The sequence below is a fragment of the Prunus mume genome, linkage group LG3 (genome assembly GCF_029339155.1).
Source record: "Prunus mume cultivar Tortuosa linkage group LG3, ASM2933915v1, whole genome shotgun sequence".
In the NCBI taxonomy this organism is placed as follows: domain Eukaryota; kingdom Viridiplantae; phylum Streptophyta; class Magnoliopsida; order Rosales; family Rosaceae; genus Prunus; species Prunus mume.
In genome coordinates, this window is record NC_142700.1 from 25,097,531 (window position 1) to 25,121,845 (window position 24,315).

Sequence of the window (24,315 nt, forward strand, 5' to 3'; positions counted from 1 at the left end):
TTTGGACCCTTTAGATGTAAATGGATCTAGGAACTAAAAAGGAGTGAAATTATTTGTAAAAAGCTGTCCCCAGATCCCAACCCCTAAACAATTATACGTTTCTGGACAGTGTGTATAAGATAAATAAAAGCAGTATAAATCTAAAAAGAACAACATTGATCGTTTCATACAACAAATTACAACACAAAACTCATTGCTGCTCTAACAAATACTGAATAGCAGGAAGTTCAACAGCACAACCAACACCCAAATATGTAATGGACAACCTTACCCTTAAGAACACAAGCTCTTGCTGAGCCCAACAGCAGGAGATAATTGTCCTACTCAAAAAAACAACCTTTTTTTACCTTTCCTTCTCTCACCAGCCTGCAGGAACCAAGAGATGGGTGAAATCTGATGCCAAGGAAGATTTAATGTGCTCAACAACAAAAATACGTACAATGAATTAAATGAATTCCAAACATTGGCACGTATATGATTCTGATGCAGGAGCATCTATTAGACTTCCTAATCTAAGTAGGCTCATCAGCCAATAAGGCTAAGTTTTAGTTATATCAAATTAATAGGTTATTTTGTTATTTGTTTTCCTATTCTTACTAGGATTTAGTTCAATTTCCTGTTTTTATTTTAATTTCCTTTGTCAATTAGGGTTTCTTATTAAACTAGGACAGTATAAATAGACTATTTAGAGACTCTTGTATTGAGTTTTTGTTGATGAATATAATTTCAATTATCTTGGGATTTTTCCCTAGAACTCAATTATCTTCGTTCCAACTTCGATTCTACTGCTTTATCCTTCTATTTTCTGTATTTTGGGTATGTTTGGGTCACTGGACAGCAGCTTATAGCCGCTGCCCTGCATCAGATTCATATAACAAGTTAAGAAAAGCATAATGTGTGACGCTAAATCGAAATTACAAGAACCAAGTCACTAAACTAACCTTGTTTTCCCTTTTATTTTCCTTCAATTTCTATAGATAACTCAATACAAAAGAAGGATACTAATTTTCACTTATTTTCTCTAGCTAAAAATAAAATCCAAAAGTGCTGTAATCAAAACTAAATACCAAATATCTCAAACCCTTCTAAGGCCATATGATTACAATTTTACTTATTCTAAGATTAAATTATTATCATTTTTTTTGGGGGAATAAAAAGTATGTTAAAACTATTTATTTTCCCCCACAAGGGTGTGGGTTTACTTCTGTAGTTTGAATCAGGCTAGTATCAAGTAGGTTAATCCTCTTCTTTCATTTCACATGGTTCTTTCTGTTTCAGTCAATAGAAGTTCACTAAACATGGAGAGATTTGGGTCCCCAAAGACATGAAAAATGAAGGTGTGTATCAAACTTGGTTGACTGACCAGAAGACAAATCCGAGGAAAGAAAAGAAGACATCAAAGTGCCTAAACAATATTGTGAACAAGACAACAGGAAGTCTAGTGAGCTATTAAGGAGGGAGAGGAAGCACCACCTGCTAAGTGCATTATAATTGTGCTTGTCTCCCTCACTAAATGCTTCGATTCGAGTCTCCAAGGTCTATGTGATCTTGTGTACCAAACAGAAAGAAAAATAAAAGGCAGAAGCAATTCAAATTATATTCTTGAAAAACCAGTGCGAGGAAAAAATGGGATGATTAGGGAAGTGCAATTCTCACTTTGGTTCAAAGACAAAGAAGGGATATCACCATATATTTGTAGTACATTATAGCCTTAAGTAATACATACACAATTTTTAAAAATAAAAAGTCAGCTTCTTCTGGCACACAACTGATAAGTTAATCAAGACTCAAAGAATTTGAAATTGTCTCTGAAAAGCTTGTTTCTATCTCTATATACTCCAATTATGCTAAATCGTAGTTCGTCCACTTTTGGCCTCACTGCAATTTTCCTTCTGCTACATAATGCCCTTATCCACATTAGCTTTTCATCTATATCTACATAAGACTTGTAGGGTCAAACACCACTCTTCCTACATTCTTAGATGTGTTTGCAGAAGCTTTCCCTCTAAATTTACTCGCTTCCAGTGTTTTCAAAGGCGAGGAGTAGGCACCAAGTGTTTTATTATGTCTACCAAGGTGAGCCACGTAAGACTTTCGGGACTCGAATTATTACAAATAAAAATATTATATTATATTATATTATATTATATTATATGGGCATTTGAGCAATCATTGAGATGTTATGGAGGCTCAAAATTAGCTGGACAGCTCAAAACTGAAATGCATTAGCATTCCACATAATGGAAAGCACACAACAACAGAGAAGAGAATAAGTATAGAGGCTGGGAGATCAAAATTACATCAGAGAACAGAGTAGGAGGTGTGGGGCTAATGTTGGGAGGAAAGGGAACAAAGAAGAAGAGAAGAAGAAAAGGAGCTACTCAGAGGTTGGGAGAATGAGAGGTGGGGGCCGAAGATGGATAGAGGACATGGGTGGGATGACATAAAAAGGGGCCGTGGGAGGTTTGGGTGAGGTGCCTATAACAGTCGTATACAATTTTAGCCATTTAACTTTAAAGGTATCATTCTATCAAACAAAACTCGAGTTGCACTTCTCCACATCCACCTCAAGCTCACTGGCATTTTGTGCTATTGACTCAAAATTTTGAAAATGAGCTGGACTCATTTGATTAAAGATAAAAGTATACTAAGAGATAAGAGAGTCAGGAAAGATAACGTAGTAGTTAAGTTTCAGGAATATCACTACTTGTGTGCAGCTACATGTTTTCGCTTCTAAGTTTTAATTTACCTCTTCTTTAGCCTTTCTGGTATCTCAATCTTTCTTGATAATGTGCCTCCTATGCTTGATTATACATTGTTGGTCCACTCCTTAACAGCTTAAGCTTTTAGGGCCAGTGGTATCTAACAAGCTACTGTTAAATGTCATGTCCACATATTACACTTTTCTAGTCTCACACTAGACTTTCTCCTATAAACATATATGTAAATACTTTCTCTATGTCTGGTCCCTATAAGTACGTAAGACAAAATTAGATGCCCAAACAAAACCTTCAAAGATCATAGTTCCATGTTATACAAACTAAGAGATATTATGGCCAGAGATTAAAGTGTTATACCCTTAGGATAAATAATCTCAACGTGAGCACAATTGTATCTCTAGAACTGCAAAAAGGAGAGGAAAAAATAAAAAGAGATATATCAGGAGAGGAAAGAAACAAAATACTTAAACAACATAGGAATGAATAAAACCTTCCAAATATAATCACATCAAATCGTTTGGAACCAATATTTTGCTAAACAAAGACATACAAAGTAGCCATATAAGAAATAAAGATATAAAAGTTAGAACCATGGCATCTACAACTAAGAATTGGCAGTGCATGGCAAATATAACTATCTCACCAGCAGAACTAGTACAATGACAGTAGAACTAAATCATATGTACTACTCGGGATCAGTTACATTCTTTGATACAGTGGATTAACTGAAATCTGGGACAGAACCTATAACTAGTGATGTTGATGTTCAATAAATAAGAAAAAAAAAAAACAATTTTCTTGCATAAAAATTTGAATTATATGAAAAGGCTTTACCATAATGATATATGCATGAAAAAAAAATAAGTAGTCTAATCAAAAGACATGCAGATAAGATTTAGTAAAGAAATCAAAAGCCCTTGCAACTCAAAGACACTCCAGTTCTTCGTGATACAGAAGTTGACGTGGAAGACGATGGCAGCAGCGTTTGGGTTAATTTGATTTGGGCTCTAACCGAAGAGGGATAGAGAATTGCAGTATCGTATCTAAAAACGAACGGTATTGCTGCTTCAGAGGGGCTTCAGATTCAAAAGGGATTGGCGTAGGGGAGGAGAGAACCCTAGAAGGAAATGATTTAGAGGATTTGCAGGCAAGTGAGAAACAGGAACTCTTGGAACTGTTTTCACAAGAGTTAGATAAACAAGGATTAGACGGCGGTTTTGATGAAGATGGGTCACTACTAGGGGACCTTTTGAGGGCTCAAATATGCTGGAAGAGGATTTGGACAAAGAACATGAATAATATTAAGAGCCACTGGAAGACAAAGTATTCAAGCTCAGCCTAGAGGATTCCTTCCGTCTAGAAGAGGGTGAGCCTAAAGAGTCAGAACAGGTAGTTTCTCACCATGGCTCTTGTCTAACCAACCACCAAGGTTTTGTGGTTGCACCTGAGGGCTCTAGTGGAAAGAAAGAAAGTGGGTATTTTCCCCGTGCTGAGGGAGGGGATTTGTCTAGTTCAGCATCCTTGTTGAACTCTTCTAATCTAAGCCCAGGAAAGAGTCTGTCCAAGGTGCAAAGAAATGCAGATTCTTGGATTTTGGGGTCACAGCCACTTCCTATAGAGCAACATCAATCTATCAAAGATTACTCCGTTGGAGGGAATTTAAAGTCTCCAGTGGAGTTCTTGGAATAGAAGAGGGATTCAGATGGGATTTCGGAAATAGGAAAAGGAGGCAGAGGAGATGGTGGGATGTTCTGACTAGTTTGAATCTTGGGGGATATTGTGGAAGCAGGTCAGGGGAAAGTGAGAAAGTCCAATGAAGATTGTTAGCTGGAACGTTGGGGGTTTAGGGGATGCGATCAAGTGAAGGGTAATAAAAGGAGTACTTCTCAACTGTGGTGCAGATTTAGTAATTTTGCAAGAGACTAAAGGGTGGTAATTGATAAGATAGTGAGTAGTATTTGGGGGGAAGGCATAAGGATTGGGTGTTTGTGGCATCTTGTGGAAGCAGGTCAGGGGGGATATTGATTAGTGGAACACTAAGGTGGTCGCGGTCAGGAATCTGTTGTGGGAGAGTTTTCTTGTTCGATTAAAATTGTGGAAGAGATTGGTGGCTGATAGGTTTACGAGTCAAACAAATCTAGATGGAGGAGATTTTCTAGGGAGGAGTTGGCGCCTTTATCTGGGCTGTTGATCAAGATGGTGTATAGTATAGGCGGAGATTTTAATATTACTAGGTTTGCTTCCAAAATGTCAAATGGTGGTGGGTGACAAAAAGCATGAGGGCATTTGATGATTTTATAAGCAAACAAATTTGAGGGATCATGTACTTCATAATGCAGGTTTTGCTTGGTCTATTTACTATGGATTGGGAGGAGCTCCCTCCTCATGCAAGGCAAGCTGCACTTACTTACTAGATTGACTTCGGATCATTGTCCAACCATGTTGGGAAATCGTGTCTCAACAACCCAAAGAAAAATGAGGATTAGGGGTGGGTAATTTAGCAAAAAGGAATGAGGCTTTGCTTGGGAAGCGGCTTTCGAGATTCAAGACAAAGAAAAATTCCCTTTGCTAGGCTGTAATCACAAGTATGGTTCTAACTTCTAGGGAGTTATCTTTTTCTATCATTTGTCAGATTGGAAATCATCTGTTTTGTAGCTCTTTGGAATTATCTTTTTGTTTTGGTGTTTTCCCTAGGATTGAAGTGGTAATGCAGTTTGCACGTTTAGTTTTCTTTTTGAAGTGGACTTCTTGGTCAGATCTGTTATACTGTATTATTTATTTTTTATTTATAAAGATTCACATTCTTATAAAAAGGAAATTGCATCTTAATTACTTGATGCATGATTAACTCTTCCATATTCTTTTTTCCCTTTCAATATTCCATAATTCAGCTCTTCAAATTACTTATACAATTAGATTAAACCACTTGAAGCATAAGTTTTCTTGTGGAGAATAATAAGCTAACAATGCATGTAGACGTACTAGGAAAAAAAGAAGAAGATAAAATCATTTTGGTAGTTGCAATTGTCCACTTGATTAAAATAAACTAGCTATTCATTTTCCAGTTGGCTGTAGAGAGTGGGTTTTATATGCAAATAACTCCCAGTACTGAGGAGCCAGTCAAACACGATAATAAAAAATATATATCCAACATATAATTTGTACGCATAACTACCAAACACTAAATAAGAGTCCATGATTGGTATATCCTGATCTGGTTGTTTCAAAGGAATGCATTAAAATGTTTCAAATGTTTATGTTCACACAAAACAAAAATTTCGGACTTTTTCCTTTTTCCTGTTTCTTTTCTGTTTATATGGAAACATTTTTTGCTTACCAGCTAATATCAGTCGAGCTATCATCTGCTTTTAAAATATGCTCACCCCCACCAGGATTAGATATTATGAGATCTGTAGGACTTCCATATGGAATTGTTACCTGACAAATAAGAAAAGAAGTCAAATAAGACAGGAACTACATACAACATAATCATGAAGAAACATAGGTCTGAAAATACTAGTACTTACTGGGTTAGAAACATTATTAGCCGTAAATCAAATACAAAATCTGACTCCCCTTTAATAAAAGCATCAGAAGAGTTTCAACATAGCCCAATACCTTATTCAATCTACGATCCAATGGACCAATGATAAGCAAGAAGCCTATAAACACTGAATAAGAATAATAACCTGAAGTGTGAAATCTAAAACACTCATGTACTTTAAAGGAGGCATTTCAGATTTCCTCAAAGAACTAGAATCATATATAAACCAATGTAGGTATATTCACTTCTTGCCAGACTAGTAATAAAGAGAGTAGTACCGCAGTTTCACATTTACAATTAGGGACACAAGTCATGTTGAATTCATCCAGGTTTTAATTGGGCTTCTAACAAAGCATGAATCTGGTAAACCCTTTATATGCTACATTCAATTGAGCAAAGCTAGAACTACACTTGAGCTTACTTAATCATGGAATAAATAAACAAGTGAAACATGAAAAGCACGTCTATCAATCAATTCAGCACCATTTACTCACATTCCTACAAGGTTTATAACATCTACTCATTTCCAAAACTACTGCAATTTAAGCTGGCCAAGCCTCACCAATCCATGCAGAATAACAAAAAGGTTAATAAGTAAGAAATCATACAAGTGTTGTTGGCGAAAACTTTTCTGTAAGTACAACACCACTAGTTTCACTACACTTAATACTATAAGCTTCCCTCTTAATAGCCAACGTAGCCGGTTCCCATATATCAAGATATCCAGTCTGTAAAATGAAAAGGTACTTTCAATAGAAGAAACAATAATCTATCTTTAAACACTTGCTAAATGAATAATAAGTACACTAAGTACAAACGTAGGGATTTTTCATGTACAAACATACCGACAGATAAATTTTAAACGAAGCATGACCACTACCAAGAATCTTCTCTATGTGACTTTGCATTTCAGGATCTGTGAATAAAGAGAAAAGAATAGTGACATCCATGGAATTTGAATGGCTTGATATTTACAAAATACCTCAGTCATCTTACTTACCGCAAGTTATCTTTTTGTGCTCATTGGCAAAAACCTTCACAAGCTCTCCCTACAAAAAAAACCAAGTTAATGAACAAACAAGGATTAGATTTTGTGATTGTACTTCCCTTTTTTAATCAATATAAGCATTAAGTTTTCTATCCAAAAGGAAAAAAGAAAAAAAAACAAGAAGAAGAAGAAATTAACGTACGAACAAGATTAACACCCAGACGCAACTGAAAAAGATGGGAGCGCTCAGAACCACCAAATCCAAACAAAAAACCAAGATTAAACCATTCAAAATTTGAGACGTGAAAGAAGATTCGCCAGCATTTTTTCACAGAACAGACCAAAGAGGAGACAATGAAGTGTAGGCTGCCTCTGTTGAATCTCACAGGTATGGAGTTTGCCGTGGGCCACCACCCAGACAAGTAACTGGACTTCGAAAATGAACTAAGGACCAAGTGTAGGCTGGTTTTGGTTATCAAGAAAGACATAGAACAGGATTTACAAGAAATGACCTGGAACAACTCTCTCGTAAGCACAGGAAGGATGCACAGTGAGGTTACTAATACAAGAAAATAATTCAGAAAAACATATCAAACTCTCTATCACGAAGATTTCTCTTAAAGAGAATTGGTGACCTGGAACACCCTTCGCTTGGGAGGAGATGCAGTATATAAACACACGGGCACCCTTTCCTTGTAAGTTTTGCTCTCAAGGATGAGTTCTACCCATGGGTTTAACATGGTATACAAGCAACTGCTCTGCAGGGGTAGGGTTGGGTTCATATCTCCTGTCCTATGTGGAGATAACTTCATATACAAAATGCAGTGCAGCCCAAATGGTGGGTTACCTCCTTCAATTTAAAAGCAGGGGGCCTCGAAACTCTCCACACCCCACCCTTATGCTGTGTGCAAATTTTTTTGTGGCAAGCTGGGACACGTTATGAATGCCAGTACAAATTCTATGAGAGGGTTAAAATGTATCCCGAAAATTCCATCTCCTATAATTAAGGGATTGTCTTAGGACCTTAGGTAATTAAAAAAGACCTTTAAAAAAAGAAAACAGAAAATCTATCTAGGGATTGCACTCATCTCATTTTAAAGCGACTGGTTTTGCACTACAAGAAACTCAACTTAGAATTTACTGTTCATTTTCTTATAGATACATCGGATCTTATAACAAGTAGAGCCATGGTTAGTAGCGACAACAATGAACTAGCATTTGTATATTATTTTAGCTACAGATAATGGTAGCTACCACACAATGCTAGCATGAATTCCTGTATTAAGAGTTGGGCCTCCCACATACTAACACTGTTTTCCTAAATATTTGACATCTGAAATGCAGAAGACCAAGGAAGAATTACTGACCAACCATGTGTAGCAATTACTCTCTGAGCTTTCCGAAATGTTTGGCACATCTAAGATGCCTAATAAAAAATATCATTCTGGAAAGATACCTTATTAAGTTATAGCCAATTACTGTATAGGCACAAAGTTTGAACATCAAACTAATTAGACAACTCATGCATTTCATTGCGTTCAAGCCTCACTTGTACTGAACATTCGGAAAACCTTGCCCCCATCCCCCAAAAAGAGAGAGAGAGAGAGAGAGAGAGAGAGAGAGAGAGAGAGAGAGAGATCAATATTGAGACAAAATAAGTCAGCCACACATGTAACTACAATTGAGAAAGTACCTTTCGCTTCCTGTTATCCAGAGGTTGGACTTCAATAGCAAGGTATGTCTCAACATCATCAGCAGTAACAAGATAGTTTGGTTGCTTTGCTCCTATTATCAGAAACTCGGCAAGCCTCAGAATTGGCATGATAAAAGGATGTAAAAATTTATAATAAAAAAATCCAACATCGAACATAAAAGGAAAAGATCAGTACCATCAATGTAATTAACAGATCCATCTTCCCGATGGCGTACCCACTGGAAGTGCAGTAAAAATATATATATGATTACAAATTTGTATGTGTCTCTAACAAAAAGTCTCAAAATGATTAGGTTTTACAGAATTAGTGGGTGTTGGAGGGGGCTGAGGAAAAGTTATATTCAAAATCACACCTCAAAATTGCAACTGGTTGTTCCATTAATAGAGTATCCACATGCTTGAAGTTCCCGTCCAGGAAAAGCTTCGCCTGAAATTTGTAGGCCATCTATAGCTGGTAACGGATCATCATCTGCAGCTGCATATTGCAATATACCTGATTTTTAAAGTGACAAGACTCAATAATAAGACCAATAAAAAAGGCACAAAATAGTTAATGACCCTCTGAAAACGAAGAAGAAGGTTCTTCAAGCACTGGTGGTAGATAATGGGCATACGAGGAGCTGGGATCATCAAGCGCTGTTGTGTAAGGAGCGTTTCCTGAATTCCAATTGGCTGACGTTTCTCTCTCATTATGGTTTCCTTCTGGATCTTGATAATCACTCTCTGAGTTCCTGACAGGATCACGAAATGTGACCTGTTTATTGGTGGTTTCTTCACTGTAACGAGTTACTTGTGCATCACCCTGAGTAACAGCAAGTTGAGTAGGTACATCTTGGGCTGCAGAAGTCCTAGTAAACAACTGAAACACTTGAGCAAGAGACTGCATATAAATTCATAGAAATACATATATATTCCCTGGCTTCCTGATTACCACTAACAATCTGTAAATAATGAGTACAAAACTTTAAACTCATGCTTCAATAATGGAAATAAATTTGGTCTGAATCTGTGAAGACAAATTATGTAAGAAAATCCTAAAGCATCCAATCATATTAAATTTGAGATTTATGGCAAATTTTTTGTCTTTTGGAAAATACGCTATTCGGAACAGATATGAAATTTATGCTGCTGGTTGGCCCTGTAAACTTCATAAATGGGCTGTTGAAGTTGAAGTTGAAGCATTAAATGGCCTTGTTACTCATTTACACTCTAAATATCCAATGGCTTATGAAAAAATTAAAAATTAAAATCCATTGTCTGTTGATTGACAGCATGACTTATCAATCATTTATTGCTGGACATGAACTGGGTATAAATGTAGCAATATATATCTGTTAGCTTGACGTATATTGTTGGCCCATTCCTTAACATCTGAAGCATTCAGGGACTACTGGTATGTGATTATCTAATATGATATCAAAGCTCTGATTCCATGAGGTCCTGAGTTCAAAACCTCTAGCACTCATTCCTCACTAGGTTGTTGATCTGCAAGGTGCAGGGTGGCACTCTACCTATATGTTTTCTCTATGTTTGCATTTGCTTGCCTTTCCATGTTCAGGATGGGCTGCACATGAGGCCCCATCCAGTTTGGGATTTAGTGGTTCTCGAACAAGCCAAAAACAGTAAATGAGCTTCACTAACTTCGCCTTCCTCACATCTCTTTCACCAACTAGAAAGTTTGTTATAAGCTTCTTCATTCTTCATATCACTTGTGGTCATGATTCATAAATTCCAAATCGTTTATAGTTTAGAAAGAACTGTTATAACAAGACCACACTAGTTTCAATAGAAATAAAAAATATATATAGGCACTTAGGCACAACAGTTTCAAAGTGAAAAAATGGATATTGTAACAACTGGCACCAATAAGGACCTAACCAATGGACAAACTAAAGACCTATGAGCATTGGTGAACAAGGGTAAATTATGATTTCGAAAAAAGATGCTTTGTGATTCACTCTAACTCAGTAGCATTTTGGTCAATTATATCCATGTATGACCATTCAACATTCAAATCCAATGAAATCAGAACCCACCAACAAATTCAGATGGTTGTAAGAAGCAGTCTCCATTTGACCAGGCTCACCTGCTTTCTATAGGTGAATACCTCCCCAGGCCATTGGCTTTCATGTTATTTGTGACAACACCACCCAAACCACTCTGATGGCGACCCAATAGATCCCACTCTGTGGTTGTCTGAGCATCAGAAGTAGAAACTGGTACTGTTTCATGGGAATATATTGGCTGCGGAACCAGTTCTAGCCCATTTTTGCTCTGATAAAAAACACAATAGAGATGAAAATCTTTTACAGGATATTAAGAGGAAGAACTAGAGAAATAAACATACTGAAGTGGCCAATGCTGCACCAATGGAGTGAGACGGTGACTGTGGGGCAATGTTAGAGTGATTTGAATCTGAGCGCCAAGGTCCTAATTGGTACTGTGACTCCTTTAATTTTGTCTGTTATCAAGGAAAGGATGTAATCAAATAATTCAATTCTGGTGAAAAAATTATGCACTGCTCAAAGACATCTCAAAGCACTATAAGTGGAGGTTAACTTAAAAAAATTGGCCAGATCAGGTGAGGTTCTTAGCACTCTGAAGTTTGCATTACATACCTCAATAAGAAGGAGCTTTTCTTGCAAATGTTTAAATAGAACCTGCAAGAAAGCAGAAGATGCAGGGACTATAAAGCAACTTCATTTCATGAGAAGTCTTAGTCTAGCACACAAAACACTGACAGATGTCTTCTCTAAACATAATTCAATCTCCTAGGTTGGACAACTAGTAGAACTGTACACTATGCTGCTGCTAGTGATGGAAAAGAGAACGGAATTACAAACACTTAAAAAGTTTCAAACAGAATGGTTGCTAAACGGGAATACCAAGAGAACAAGAACCTTCATAGGAATTTACAGAAATTAAGATGAGCAAATCAGGGGAAACAGCAATTGTCACCATGAAAATGATTTTTAAATAGAAATAAAAAATTGAGCATGGTATACCTTTCAGGGATCTAGCTCCTCTGCTAGTCTTGGTATTGCTTGACTTTTAATTTGAGCATTGCCTTACAAATCCATGGGTTATCCTGTATCTTTGAGTATTATTACTGACCCTAAAGAATACAAGAGAATCCTTGGATTTGTAATAAGGCTAGGATCAAGGGGTAAGCAATGCCAAATCAAGCAAAGAACCACTGCACCTTCCAAATACTTGGGAAATCCCAAATAAACATAACCGTCGTTTAAATCCAAGCCAACTTTACCTAAGATCAGAGTGACTCATCTAAGTTGTCATTGTATTTAGTCAATTTACGAAATGTTAGGAATAAAAGCCTATTCATTGTACACAAGTAAGACACGATAGGAAAAGAATACAAAACCCACAAGAAAATTCACACACAAAAGGCACAATGATTTATGTGGTTTACAAGTAATTGAGCTATGCCCCAGGATTTGATGGGAGGGAGTGGCAGAAGACCAAAAATGAACTGATAAGTAAGCAACTTCTGTCAGAAGCATAAAATGGACTGGATTTTTGGTATGGAAAGAAAATTTGAAAAGAAGAAAAAAGGTACATGCAAAGAATCTAACAGGAAAGAAGCAACAATTGTTTTTTTTTCTTTCTGAAATTTGTAATGGTACTACACAACACGGACAACAGAAAGGCTTTTGTCTGGCAAGCCAAGCTATACTTCCTGTACATTAGGAACTACATGTATGGTTCATTTCCCACTATGCTGTAATCCCCACCCAAAGGCATTACATGGTTCCACCCAAGTGGGCACCACCATTGCCAAAAGGGACCAAAGACGATCTCAGAGTTATACTCTGCCAATTTTGACATTTTAATTATAGTTTTGAGAGAGAGAGAGAGAGAGAGAGGGAGAGAGAGAGAGAGAGAGAGAGAAGGGTTGAGTAGTGAAACGAAGAGTTACTTTTTTTATTGGGTTTGGAAAGAGATTACAAAAATTAACTATTAATTTTTTAAAGAAATAATCCATGTAACAAAGAATCTTAACTTCGGAAGAGTTTTAGTCTAATGGTTTAAAATTTGTGTCAGAAAATAGGACAGGTGAACCTGACCCATAAATACATAACATTTCTTATATAAAAGTGAATTTATTGCTAGCAAACAATATAATTACAAAGTACAAGAGTAGTGGAGAAGAGGACCACTTCAGAAAAGCCAGAGAAAAGAAAATAACAAGCTCAACTAAAACAAAAGGACCCTCCCAAAGACAGCAATAACAACAGCAGCTTGCCAATCTAGCCAAATATTTGAGAATAAACCCTTATACTCTGGTGACAGATGACCAAAGCGCTGACAAAACCTGAACTTGTTACCATGACTCCTCAATCCCCATACCGCATAATCTTAGGAGACCCTATCTCTCCAGCCAAACCACCCAAAGAGAATGGTAAGCAAGTAATTAGTCTCCTCCTTTGAACCATATCACAAATATTCATCTTATGGTGAGCCGCTAACCATGATAGCGTCTGCATCTTGGTGGGACCTGTAGCTTTCCAATTCATACCGTAGGGATGGAACAACGACTCAATACCTAAATTACTTAGTTAACAGGTAACCACACTTGCTGTAACTCCCTGTGATTTCTAGGCACCACTTTCTTGAATCAACCCTCGAAGAGTGGACACGAACATTTTTGAAGTAAAGACAACAAAGAAGATAGTTATGCCATCTCAGCCTCACTCAAGTTCCTCCTAAAACCAAAATCCAGTTCCACAAAAGTTAGAGTCAGCAATGCAATAACTCTATTACGGATACTGGACAGTTTGTAAAGCCTGCGAAACAGAACGTTTAGAAAAAATTCGCCCACTCAAACATGTTCCCAAAACTTAATTATATCCCCATTTCTCACAACAAACTGACAGCAACTCAATAATGGAGAATACCTGTGGGAAACATATTTCCACAGACTACAACTTGAACCTCTCACAACTGTCTTAGAATTCCACCCTTTTTCCTTAAGCCCATATTTGTTTTGAATCACAGCCAAATGGATTCATTTTCAAGTGGGAACCTCCGCAGCCATTTGTGAAGTTTCTAATTCCCACACCTCTCCTTCTTGGCTATTCTAAGCCACCTCCCACTCAATAAGCCAATTAGATCCTTTGTCCATAGAATAAAGTATCTAGGCACACCTATTTCTTCATATTCATATTTCGACTGCCTTCCCCAATTCCTGCCCATATATAGGCATATATCTTGTATTCCTTTTTCTTTTTTTTGAATAGAAACATTTTTATTCAAATTTGAAAGGATCAAAAACAAGGACATTTAGAACACAGACAAAAAGAAAAAACACTAGCCGGTGAAACAGACACAAAGCCACTCAACACAGAACTAAAACAACCAAACATAAGACAACCCCTTAAGATACTACAGCCAGCAGATTACGCATAATTGTAGGATAGGATATATCCTTAAAAGCAAGGGAAGTTGATGCCCACAGGGCAGCCCAAAACTTCACTCTATCCCATAACTCTACCACTCCCACTCCCTTATAATCCTTGAAGATTCTCCTGTTACGTTCCAGCCATAGGTTCCAGACCATTGCCTGCATCAGACTGCCCCAGAGAACTTTAGCTTTCTTTCCCCTTCCCAAAGCATCAAATCTGAAGGAAAAAAGGTTCAAAGCAGCCTTCCGGTATTACCCACACCGTGTTAACTTCCTTCAATAACGTCTCCCACAACTTTAGAGAGAAAGGGCAATGAAGGAGGAGATGGTCCACACTCTCCCCTGCCTTATTACATAGAGCACACCAGTGAGGGCTAAGGCACATATAGGCTAATGCAAATTGTTTTTATTTCTTCCACATTGAATTAGTTTTCCTTGAGGATAATACTCATAACGTCCTCCCTTGTTTAATGTACTCTTTTTTGTATATAAAGTTTACCACATACCATCAAGGTATGCAATTTTTTTTTAAAATGGAAAAAGATACTTTTACACATTATATTTTAACATTCAAAGTCATGTGTCAGCGGCGCACATTGCTTTCATCTTACATGTCAAACTTCTTCATGGATATACTATTATATCAAGCGTACACGTTTAATTGATCCATTACAACTGCTTTAGGGTTTCTAGAAGTGTCATCGACAATTTTCCTTCTTTAAAGGAAATTTATGTTGTTTCCATACTCAATACCAACATTCTTCCTATATAATCCACCAATACCAACATTTTTAACCTCGGTTTTCTAAACAAGGCTTAAAATAAAATTTCCACAAGCTATATGAGTAAAAACATAGTTAAATCAGGAAAAGAGTAATATTTCACAAACTCTCAAGCAAGTGATAGAGTAATAAAGCTGACCTGCTCTAAACATACACATATCTATTCTAGACATAACACAACTAAAGGTCATTTGAGCTGACCTTGACATTGCTAACAATTGATTGGGCATCAGGAACTGGTGGCTGCAAAGAGTACTCTGCAAGAAGAGGCAGCAAAGATGAAACAAATGTTGATCTCTCTTGCTGTGCATCCTGACAGAAGCAAATGAAAAATTATTCTTTCAATTCAGTTATGAAACAAGACAACTGACAACTTATACATTTTTTTCATGACATTATTATCGGTGTAAAAGAGAAACAGGGGAGAAAAGGCAAAGCACCTGTAATGCATATGTGAGGCGTATGTTTTCCTCGATAATGTCTTGTCTATAAGATAGAGCTTTTGATGCAGCATCAACAAGATCTTGTTGCTGCTGATCAAAGGCCTAGTAGCATGAAGAAAACAGAATAATATAGAGATTATTCGGAGGGGAGAGATAGAGAGACAAGGGTTGGGCGCAGAAGTTTAATAAGGAATATAAGAGAAATTCTGCCTACCAGACGCATATAAGCAATACGCTTCTCCAGAACATATTTTTCATTGTGTATTTGTGCTTCCTATCATCACACTAGTCATTAGTCACTTCAATCAACAAAGGAATACAATTGGCATATAAGCGGCCATTGTGAAGATTGGAAGTTGTGAATGATTTAAGCATACCTTTATTGAATAATTAGCAAGATGTTTCCGTAATAGCATAATCTCTTCTTCATGTTCATGAATCTTAACACTCAGATCCTAATAAATGCAAATTTTGGTCCATGAGAAATACCTTAAAATAATAAAAAAGAGAAAACTAACATCTAGTATATGTATATGCAATACCTGTTTCCAGAGGCTACTAGGAGTATTTAATTCAGCCATTGGCATCAGCCCTTGCCCAGAAAAATTGAACCGTGGATCATATTCTCCTACCGTGTTAAACCTAAGAAGAACAAAAAAAATTCATCTGAATTTGTTCAGATACTTTACTAACACTGCTTTTAAGAATGAGATTACTAAGGGAACCTCATTCTCTGCATTTGAGGTGAAATACCTTCCTGGAGAAAATGATGTGGTAGATGGCGAAGACAAGTGAGAGGAGAAAGCAATATCTGTAGGCAGCTTCATGGTTCCATTGATTGTGCCATTGTTGGATTGAGTTTCAGCATGACTTTGTATTGGGACATCAGTAGTTGGGTTTTGACTCTCTTGGTGGAGAACTACAGAAGTGTTTCCTACACTCTTAATTCTATTGTCTTGACCATCCACAGTGGGAACTGTTTGATGAGCTTGAAAAGATGTTTGGAGACCCTCGGACCAAGGATCAACTGAAGGCGACCTTTGGGCCATTGATTCATCTAGTTTCTGCCCATAATAAGTAAGAAAGCAAACAATTACATGAAGAGGGCATACGAGACTGGTCCGGTCCACTTCGAAGAAGAAGAGGCATCAATCAACACTTGAACAAGTTAGGGTTCTAATCCAATACAAGAAATGAGTTACAACACAACCCCCACTAACCCCCGAACAAAAAATAAATAAATAAATAAAGTTGACTGCGGTTAATAAGATAAGAGAGTAGAGAAGCAAGCCTCACAGCCTAACAAAATGTATCAACAATTCTGAATATTGTCATATACTATGATTATTGAAGGAAATTGTTGCAGAAATGAATGGAAAATGAGCGGAGCGGGACTTACATATCTGTCGAGCTCAAGAATCTTGTGCTGAAGTTCAGTACTCAGTCGGAGATTCTCTTCGACTTGTTGCTTGATGGTGGCTTCCGCGGCTTCCACGGCTTTCATGACCTGAAACAAGCTGCTGTCATTTTGGTGGTTGTGGTTGGCGTTTGAGGAACGAATAGTATCAGCAGCGTTCGAAATCGCCAACCCTGAGAATTTCTCCGCAAATTTCCCATCATAACCATTCTCCATCATTTCTCGCTCTGCCTCTGTGTCTGTATAGGGCTTTTTGCTCTCTTTCACTTCATTTCATTTGATTTCGCTCTTCACTTCGCTCTTCACTGCAACTGCTGCCTACTGCCCTACTGCCCCACTGCCTACTTGAGAAGAAGCTTCCTGCTGCCTGATTTAGTATCAACTAGTGGTTCTCGCCATGAATTCATTCATTTATTAAATACAAAGAGGCAGATGAGATCAAATATCATGGTTTATTTTGCCTTCTTTCTCTTCTGTGGAGTACACAAAGGACTGAGAAATTTGGAGCGAGCGAGAGAGAGAGGGAGAGAGACGCCCGGTAGGAGAAGAAAAATAAACTCAAGTTTTTGGGATATTTTTGGAATGGCTCAATAGAACTAGACGGTAATGATTTTTGGGAAATTAGTTCCCCGCTCCACAAAAAAAATGTTCAAATAGTTGTAAATGCATGCGTTAAATGGATGACTATAGGCCTGTAAACAAAGTCCGGGTCCGAAAGGTGTAAAACGGGACGAGTCGGCCCAACACGGTACAAGTCTAGCCCGTTTAAATAAGCGCAGCACGAATATTAATGGCCGACGACGAAAATTTAGGCCGGGATCAAAAATAGGTCCAATAGATCAGTGGCCGACATGGGCCAAGCACGGCCCAAACCCGGCCCACTTAACTTTTTTTTTTCTTCTCAAAATTCAAAATGAAATAATTTGACATCTAATGTCATTATTTATATGTTTTTTTAATCATAAACATATATTTGATGTCTTTCATTTTAGGAAAATTACTTGGGTCATTAATTAATTAAACATATCAACTGCAAATTAATTAAACAACATTGGACTTAATATCTAATCAATACATATAACATATACGCTTCTCTTATAATCAAAGTAAGACATCTTCACATATAAAATAATAAGTTATTCAAAGATGAAAAGTTGAAGTGGACTTTGTGGAGTTGGATATTTTTTGCCCTCTGCCCTTTATATTGTTTGGATGTTTGATTGATTAATGTTTTCAAGTAGTTCATTATTTCTTGCCTCTAATTATATTTTTAATGTTTATAATTTGAATTATCTAGTGGGCAAAAAAAAAATCAAGTGAAAAAAATTCAAATTAAATAGGTTAGTTCTTGGGCCCGATTATGGCACGAGCATGGGCACGGCACGAGTCTAGCCCGGGCCGTTTCAGTATGGACATGGGCTTTGGGCCGGGCCGAGATCAATGATTTTACTAAATAGGCTAGCATGGCACGGCCCGATAAATTAAATGGGCCGGCACGGCACGAAAATGTTAAAAGCATAAGTTTAAATGGGACGGGCTGGCTCGACACGGCCCGTTTGACACCTCTAGGTTCGATGGGCTAGCCGGACATGAGGCTTGTGCTCAATTAGCTCATATGTATTACCGCTCGGATCAGGTGACAACGCTAAAATGAGAATATTATATGATAATCAATCTCAGTCATCCAAAGTCATCTAAAGGGCTGAAGAGAAAAAGCAAGCTTACAATTCAAACGGGTATGTTATACTTTTCCCTTAGCCCACGTGTCATGTCGCACCTTTTCCAATCCTACACAATTCCCCCACCTTTGAATTCTTTTTTTTTTTTCAGACTCCCTCTTGTTCATCTCAAAACAATTCTCCTCTCTCAATACAATCTCCTATTTTCTTTGGTTAGAATCGATACGTTTCTCTCGAATTCCCTCTCTCTTTCATATTAAAGTTTGCATTTTCTATTGCATTCACTTATTGTTTAATTTTCGTCTAGAATTTTAGGGCTTTGATTTTCTGGGTAAGACTACTCTTTCTCGGTACTAGTTGTGTTTGCAAAAAATATAAATTGGCTTCAGTTGCTTTATGTGTTGTGTTTTCTAGTTTCTAGCAATTTGTTGAAGCATAGTAACTCTATATGAAGGTTTGCACCTCTTTAAATATTTTTTCCTTTTTCCAAAATTTGGCTTTTTTTTTCTTTCTCTATTATTTATGGTAATTTGTTGAAGTGTAGATTCACAGCTGTTACTTCTTCCTTGTTAATCTGCATCACAGATCCCTCAAGATTGTAGCTGCTACTTTGCTTATTCTACTTCTTGCTTGTCTTTTCTTAAAATTCTGGGAACATTTATCTATTTGCTTTGACCCTTATTGTCATCCTGCTTTGCCCATCTAGTGGTGTGAATGTAGGGCATCATTTTAGTAATTTAATGGGGCTTGGAAAATGACAAGACTCAACACGAATTCCCCTTGGAATCCATGTCAAATCCTGCTTCCCTTCAGACACCCATAGGATGTTGGGCCCATTTACTAATTTAAACCCTTTTTCCCACCTTAAAAGTATAAAAAGGTCAAGACTTCTATTGAAATTTCGGCAGAGTCTCCCCTGAAAAACAGATAATTCCAAAATTTACACCTATAAGAAACACAGTTATAATACCCAAGTGCCAGAACACACAATTTACAAATGGCCTCAGGCCACAAATCCAACCCTACATGGGTGTATTCATAGCATTCTAAGAATCTCATTAGTTTACAAGTCAAAAACAATAGAAATGTCAGAAAAAGAAAGTCCTACGATGGCGACGGTCAGGCGAAAATGGAGTTTCTGGTCTTGGTTGTTAAGCTCCTCAAGTCACAGCCTGTGGGGGGAGCAAAACCAAAAATATGAGTGGACGAAAAGAAAGTTTAAACATAATTATAACAAACGTACTAACCCCGCCTTCTTGAAAACATTTGCCTGAAAGCGATGCATGTAAAACCTTTATGCACGTGCTTGATTTCAAAACCTATTAATCCCATAAATCCCTTTTTTATACTTATATAAACGCACGCACATCCATTGCTATGTACCAAGGGAAAACAATCTAACACAGGGATTGTTTTACTAGATCACATGGCAGAATCATCAATACTCATGTGGTTAGGGAATGAGCAGTCCAACCAGGGGACTATTGCTCTGCAGATAGCCCATCAAGGCCTTCAGTACACCCAGTCAGGGGTGCCTAGTTCCTGACACACCTCCAAAGAGTTATCGTGTGTCTAAAATATCCAGAGTAACAATAATGAAGGAGGTACATACTATGGTAAACATATGCACAAATCAATACCACCATCAATATATACTGCATGCACATATCATATTTCAATCCCTTATTACTTCCATTCAATGCCATAAAAACCTTATAATTCTCGCATGCAAACGTGCATAAATTCCCAATATTTCCCGTATCCAAGTAAAAACAAATATAAATTTAAAAATTCCTTTTTTTGCATGTAATTTATACTTTAAAAACAATGCTTATTTAAAACAAAGTCCACTCATAGAATGTCCAAGCTGGTATGGCCCTGTGGGGTCCCACCTGCTTGCTAGTCGGAGCCTAAGCAACTATTGAAGAAATATCGCGATATATGTTGGTAATTTTTAACAACAATATTAAAACCTTACAAGTGCACAAATCAAATGATAATAAAGTAAGCAAGCAAGGGTCGTTCCCACAGAGATTGTAATCTAAAGAGATATTTATCAATGTCACACAACGAAAACTAAAACACAATTAAACACAAAAAAAAAAAATGAAACCACAAGGACTTTCACACACACGCCAACACCAAGGGGGGTTTTGATTTGATTTTGTAAATAAAACAAAACAAGGAAAAGAAAATAAAGCAAAATTTAAATTAGAGTTTAAGAGAAATTGGTTTAAAATCAGTCAAGAACAATAGCCAAGACTCACCATCCACCTCCAAACAATTAATCAATCCATAAACAACAATAAATAATCAATTTCTAGCAAGCATATGATGACGACACTCCAACAAGACCATGACATTTGACTCGAGTTGTAAGTATATATAAAGTGTATGACATTTACATCAATATGTGTGCTGGGGTCTTTTTCCGTCGGAAGGCTCATCCAGGCTTGTTGATTCATGGACCGCCATAGAGTGGTGAATCAAGCATTCGTTGCCCCTTTTTTGAGTTAGCGAGAACTAGGCCCAAAGTATCCCGAGGGAGAAGCAAGTCCTAGGGGAGTACTTTGTTCTTCTTCCAGCAACTGCGTGTTTTGTGCGGATGTTTCCGGCGGCTTTGACAAAGAGTCGAAGATGTTGCATTGATGTTACACAGACTTGGCATGAGAGTTTGCTTTGTGAATTAAGATACTACTAAACTTGGCATGAAAGGTTAGGTGTTTCATATATGGGATGGAGCTTTTTTAAGAGAGAGAGAGAGAGAGAGAAAAGATGGATGGATTAAGTAGATTTCCAGCAGCTTGACGAAAGCTTTGTCAAACTCTTAGGTGGCTTGCCAGAAAAGAAAAAAAAGGAAGAAATGGAATAACATCGCTTGAAATCGAAGGGTTCCAGAGGTGAGTGGTGATGCTTGCTCTCTCTGGATGTGTTTATGGGAGGGAGAGGAAGAATATGGAAGAACACGGCTTGAGATTGAAGCTTCAGCAATGAGTAAGGATGTTGCTTGCTCTGGATGAATTGAAGATGACTTGCTGATGTTAATATGAGATTATATGAGCTTGGCATGAGAGCTTGGAGGGTGGGAGCTAAAGACCCAAAAGTTTAGCAAATGAGAACGCTTGTGCTTGGGTTGATGTTTGATATGCTTGAGTTTGGGTGTTGAGAATTTATTGTTTGAAGCTATGGCTATGGTGGTTTGATTGTTTGGCTGTGATGGTTGTTAGGATGCCTATAGCAGTCAAATGAATGGGGTTTTCAAAGAGTATGGCTGAGGAAAGAAAAGCTTAAGATTTTGAAGGGTATGGTGTTTGTAACAATGATTCTAGAGAAATTTATGAGTTCTAAAGGTGAGAGGATAAAAGGAAAAGCTTGAGGCTTGAAAGCTATGGTGGTTATAGCTTGGAAGGGTATGCGAATGAATTAAAAGCTTAGAGTTATGGTTTGTGAGGCTTTATAAGGAAAATGGAGGATTTCAAGGATGGGAAAATAGAAGAAATGGTTGTGATAGCTGAGGAATGGCTGGGATGGCCGCTGGAATGCTTGCTGCAGCTGAATGAATGAAGGAAAGTGGTCCGTGGTTGTTGAAAGGGGTTCATGGTGTTGGGATGCTTGCAGCAAAAGCAAGAAGTCATGTCCGCTTGAAGAATGGAGTTGATGGCGATGTGTTGCTTGCAGCAGTTGAGTAAAGGAGTGTTGGCTGAAGAAAAATTAGTGTCATTTGCTTAAGCCATGAATGCCAATTTATAGAGGGTGAGAGTTTTCCTTTATTTCCATTAGGTAACGGGAGGTGCTGGAACTAGCCTATTTCTAGTGGTTAAAAGGGAGCACTGAGGCATGCTTTTTTCTAGCAGGTGAAGCTAGGTACCATAAACTGATTATTTCCTATGGGTAAAAGGAAGCACTGGAAACTGCTTGTTTTCAGTGGGTAATAGGAAGTGTTGGAAAAGGCTTGTTTCCAACGGGTAAAGCTAAGTATTTGGAAAATGACTATTCCCTATGTGTAAAAGGAAGTGCTTGAAAAATATCTTATTTGCTCACCCACATTAGAGAACTCTATGTAATGGGCTTGGACTTTGGTGCTCCCAATTAGCTAGCCCAAAGTCTCCATTATCCATAGCTTTTGTGGGCCTTGTGGACCTTCATAACCTTCCACACCACAATCCCTCATGCAAGCCTTGTAAACCACATGACTTGGGTTCATGTGAGCTTGATAGGTTATTGGCATGAGAAAAATGTTGCGGGGGTCTTTTTGTTCCAAAGCCTGACGAATGGGCTTGGGCTGCCGTAAGAAGAAAACAAACAGAAGTTCCCAAGTATCTAAGTTCAAAAACCAAGCTCTTAAAAGAGTTTTTGAAAGGTTTGATGAAACCTTAGAAAAACATCATTAGGTTCTTTTCACCAATAGCCAAATAAACATGATAAATTGATTAATGGCTTAGCTTAAGGAGCTTGTGGCATGGGAGCTAAGCTTTCATAAGTTTAGCAATTTGAGAGATAGAGAAGCATGAATTTCTTATAGAGAACAAGGGTTTGCAGTGGGCAGAGGAAGATTAGAACGATTTCTACCTTAAGGGAAGAAGAAAACAAACGAAGAAGAAGATTGGGTGGCTTGAGTAAATTCTCATATGCTTGACAAAGCTTGGTCAGGCTCTAGATGATGATTTTCTGGGTAGAAGAAGCTCTCTTTTATAGTCTTGAAGAACCCTAATTTCATCTATCATTTTCCTCCCTTTTTCGTTGCTTCTTTCCACTCAATCATATTTGATGAAATTTTCTCATCTAAGGTGCATGGGTAAGGAGTTCTTTGTGGTTCCAAGGTTTTGGCACAACTGGTTTTTCTCCATAAAGGTGGAGCGCCTCCTTTTTTTTTCCTTGGTTTTCAAAACAAAGCTTGCAACGGAAAAAGAGATAGGTGGAGCTTTTGTCCGCTGGTTCTTCTTTCTACACTCATGGATTTCTGTTGGTCTATGTCATGGCTTCCTATTTGACCATCTTGGAGTCCTAACAAGGATGGAGCACGGCGCCAGCTTTTCTACAAGTCGCTAGGCTGGGCTCGTGTGCAATATTGGGTCGTTGGCCTATTATTTCCAGCGTGTGATGGGTTTTCGTCAAACTGCTAGAAAAGGCTTTGTTGATTTTAGGCATTCTATTAATGCTGGCTTTGTTTAAGTGCTATCGCAGGCTATTAGATATCCTCCTAAGGCATTGGATCATTTTCTCCCCTCTATCATGCTAACCCATGTGTTTGGGCTCAAGAAATGAGCTTGAGTTTTGGGGCTCACAAGCAGCCCAAAACTTCCATTTCTTGGCTCATCAATGGGCCTCATGAAAGCTCGTTACCATCCATACCACAACCCACTCAAGCAAGCCCCAGGCATTTGCGTGGCTTGGGCTCACTTAAGCTTGTAGCGTTGCTATATGTGAAATAATGATTTCCTGCTTGGCATGACATGTCAATTGGTGTGCTTGAATTTTATAGTCTTTGAAAAGAGACATAATGATTGACGAAATAATTAGCATGAGCTTGTAGAGCCAATGCCTTTTATAGGCTCATTTTAATTCTTAGCATGATAAATTGCATATTTATTTGGCATGACACATGG

At 37.7% G+C, this 24,315-nt stretch overlaps 1 protein-coding gene across 4 annotated transcripts; it reads right to left on the reverse strand.

Annotated features, from left to right (window-relative positions):
• Positions 1 to 17,628, reverse strand: LOC103327161 (uncharacterized). Of its 4 annotated transcripts, XR_016125151.1 has the most exons (21): positions 17,013 to 17,628; positions 16,367 to 16,677; positions 16,156 to 16,255; positions 15,991 to 16,068; positions 15,828 to 15,887; positions 15,611 to 15,715; positions 15,372 to 15,482; positions 11,585 to 11,626; positions 11,314 to 11,427; positions 11,053 to 11,240; positions 9,525 to 9,814; positions 9,320 to 9,441; positions 9,142 to 9,184; positions 8,946 to 9,037; positions 7,265 to 7,313; positions 7,110 to 7,180; positions 6,873 to 6,992; positions 6,058 to 6,158; positions 3,078 to 3,123; positions 1,474 to 1,547; positions 1 to 366 (listed from the first exon to the last, which is right to left on the reverse strand). XR_016125151.1 is itself a non-coding variant. In XM_089048178.1 (20 exons), the coding sequence occupies exons 1-20, from the start codon at positions 17,247 to 17,249 to the stop codon at positions 325 to 327; spliced, it is 2,316 nt and encodes a 771-aa protein (XP_088904304.1). In that variant the 5' UTR covers positions 17,250 to 17,628; the 3' UTR covers positions 1 to 324. The 4 variants fall into 4 exon arrangements, 3 of the variants coding, with proteins under 3 accessions (XP_088904304.1, XP_088904303.1, XP_088904305.1); XM_089048178.1 differs by lacking the exon at positions 1,474 to 1,547 and having other exon boundaries at positions 9,320 to 9,435; XM_089048177.1 differs by lacking the exon at positions 1,474 to 1,547 and having other exon boundaries at positions 17,013 to 17,627.
• Positions 17,629 to 24,315: the final 6,687 nt, after the last annotated feature.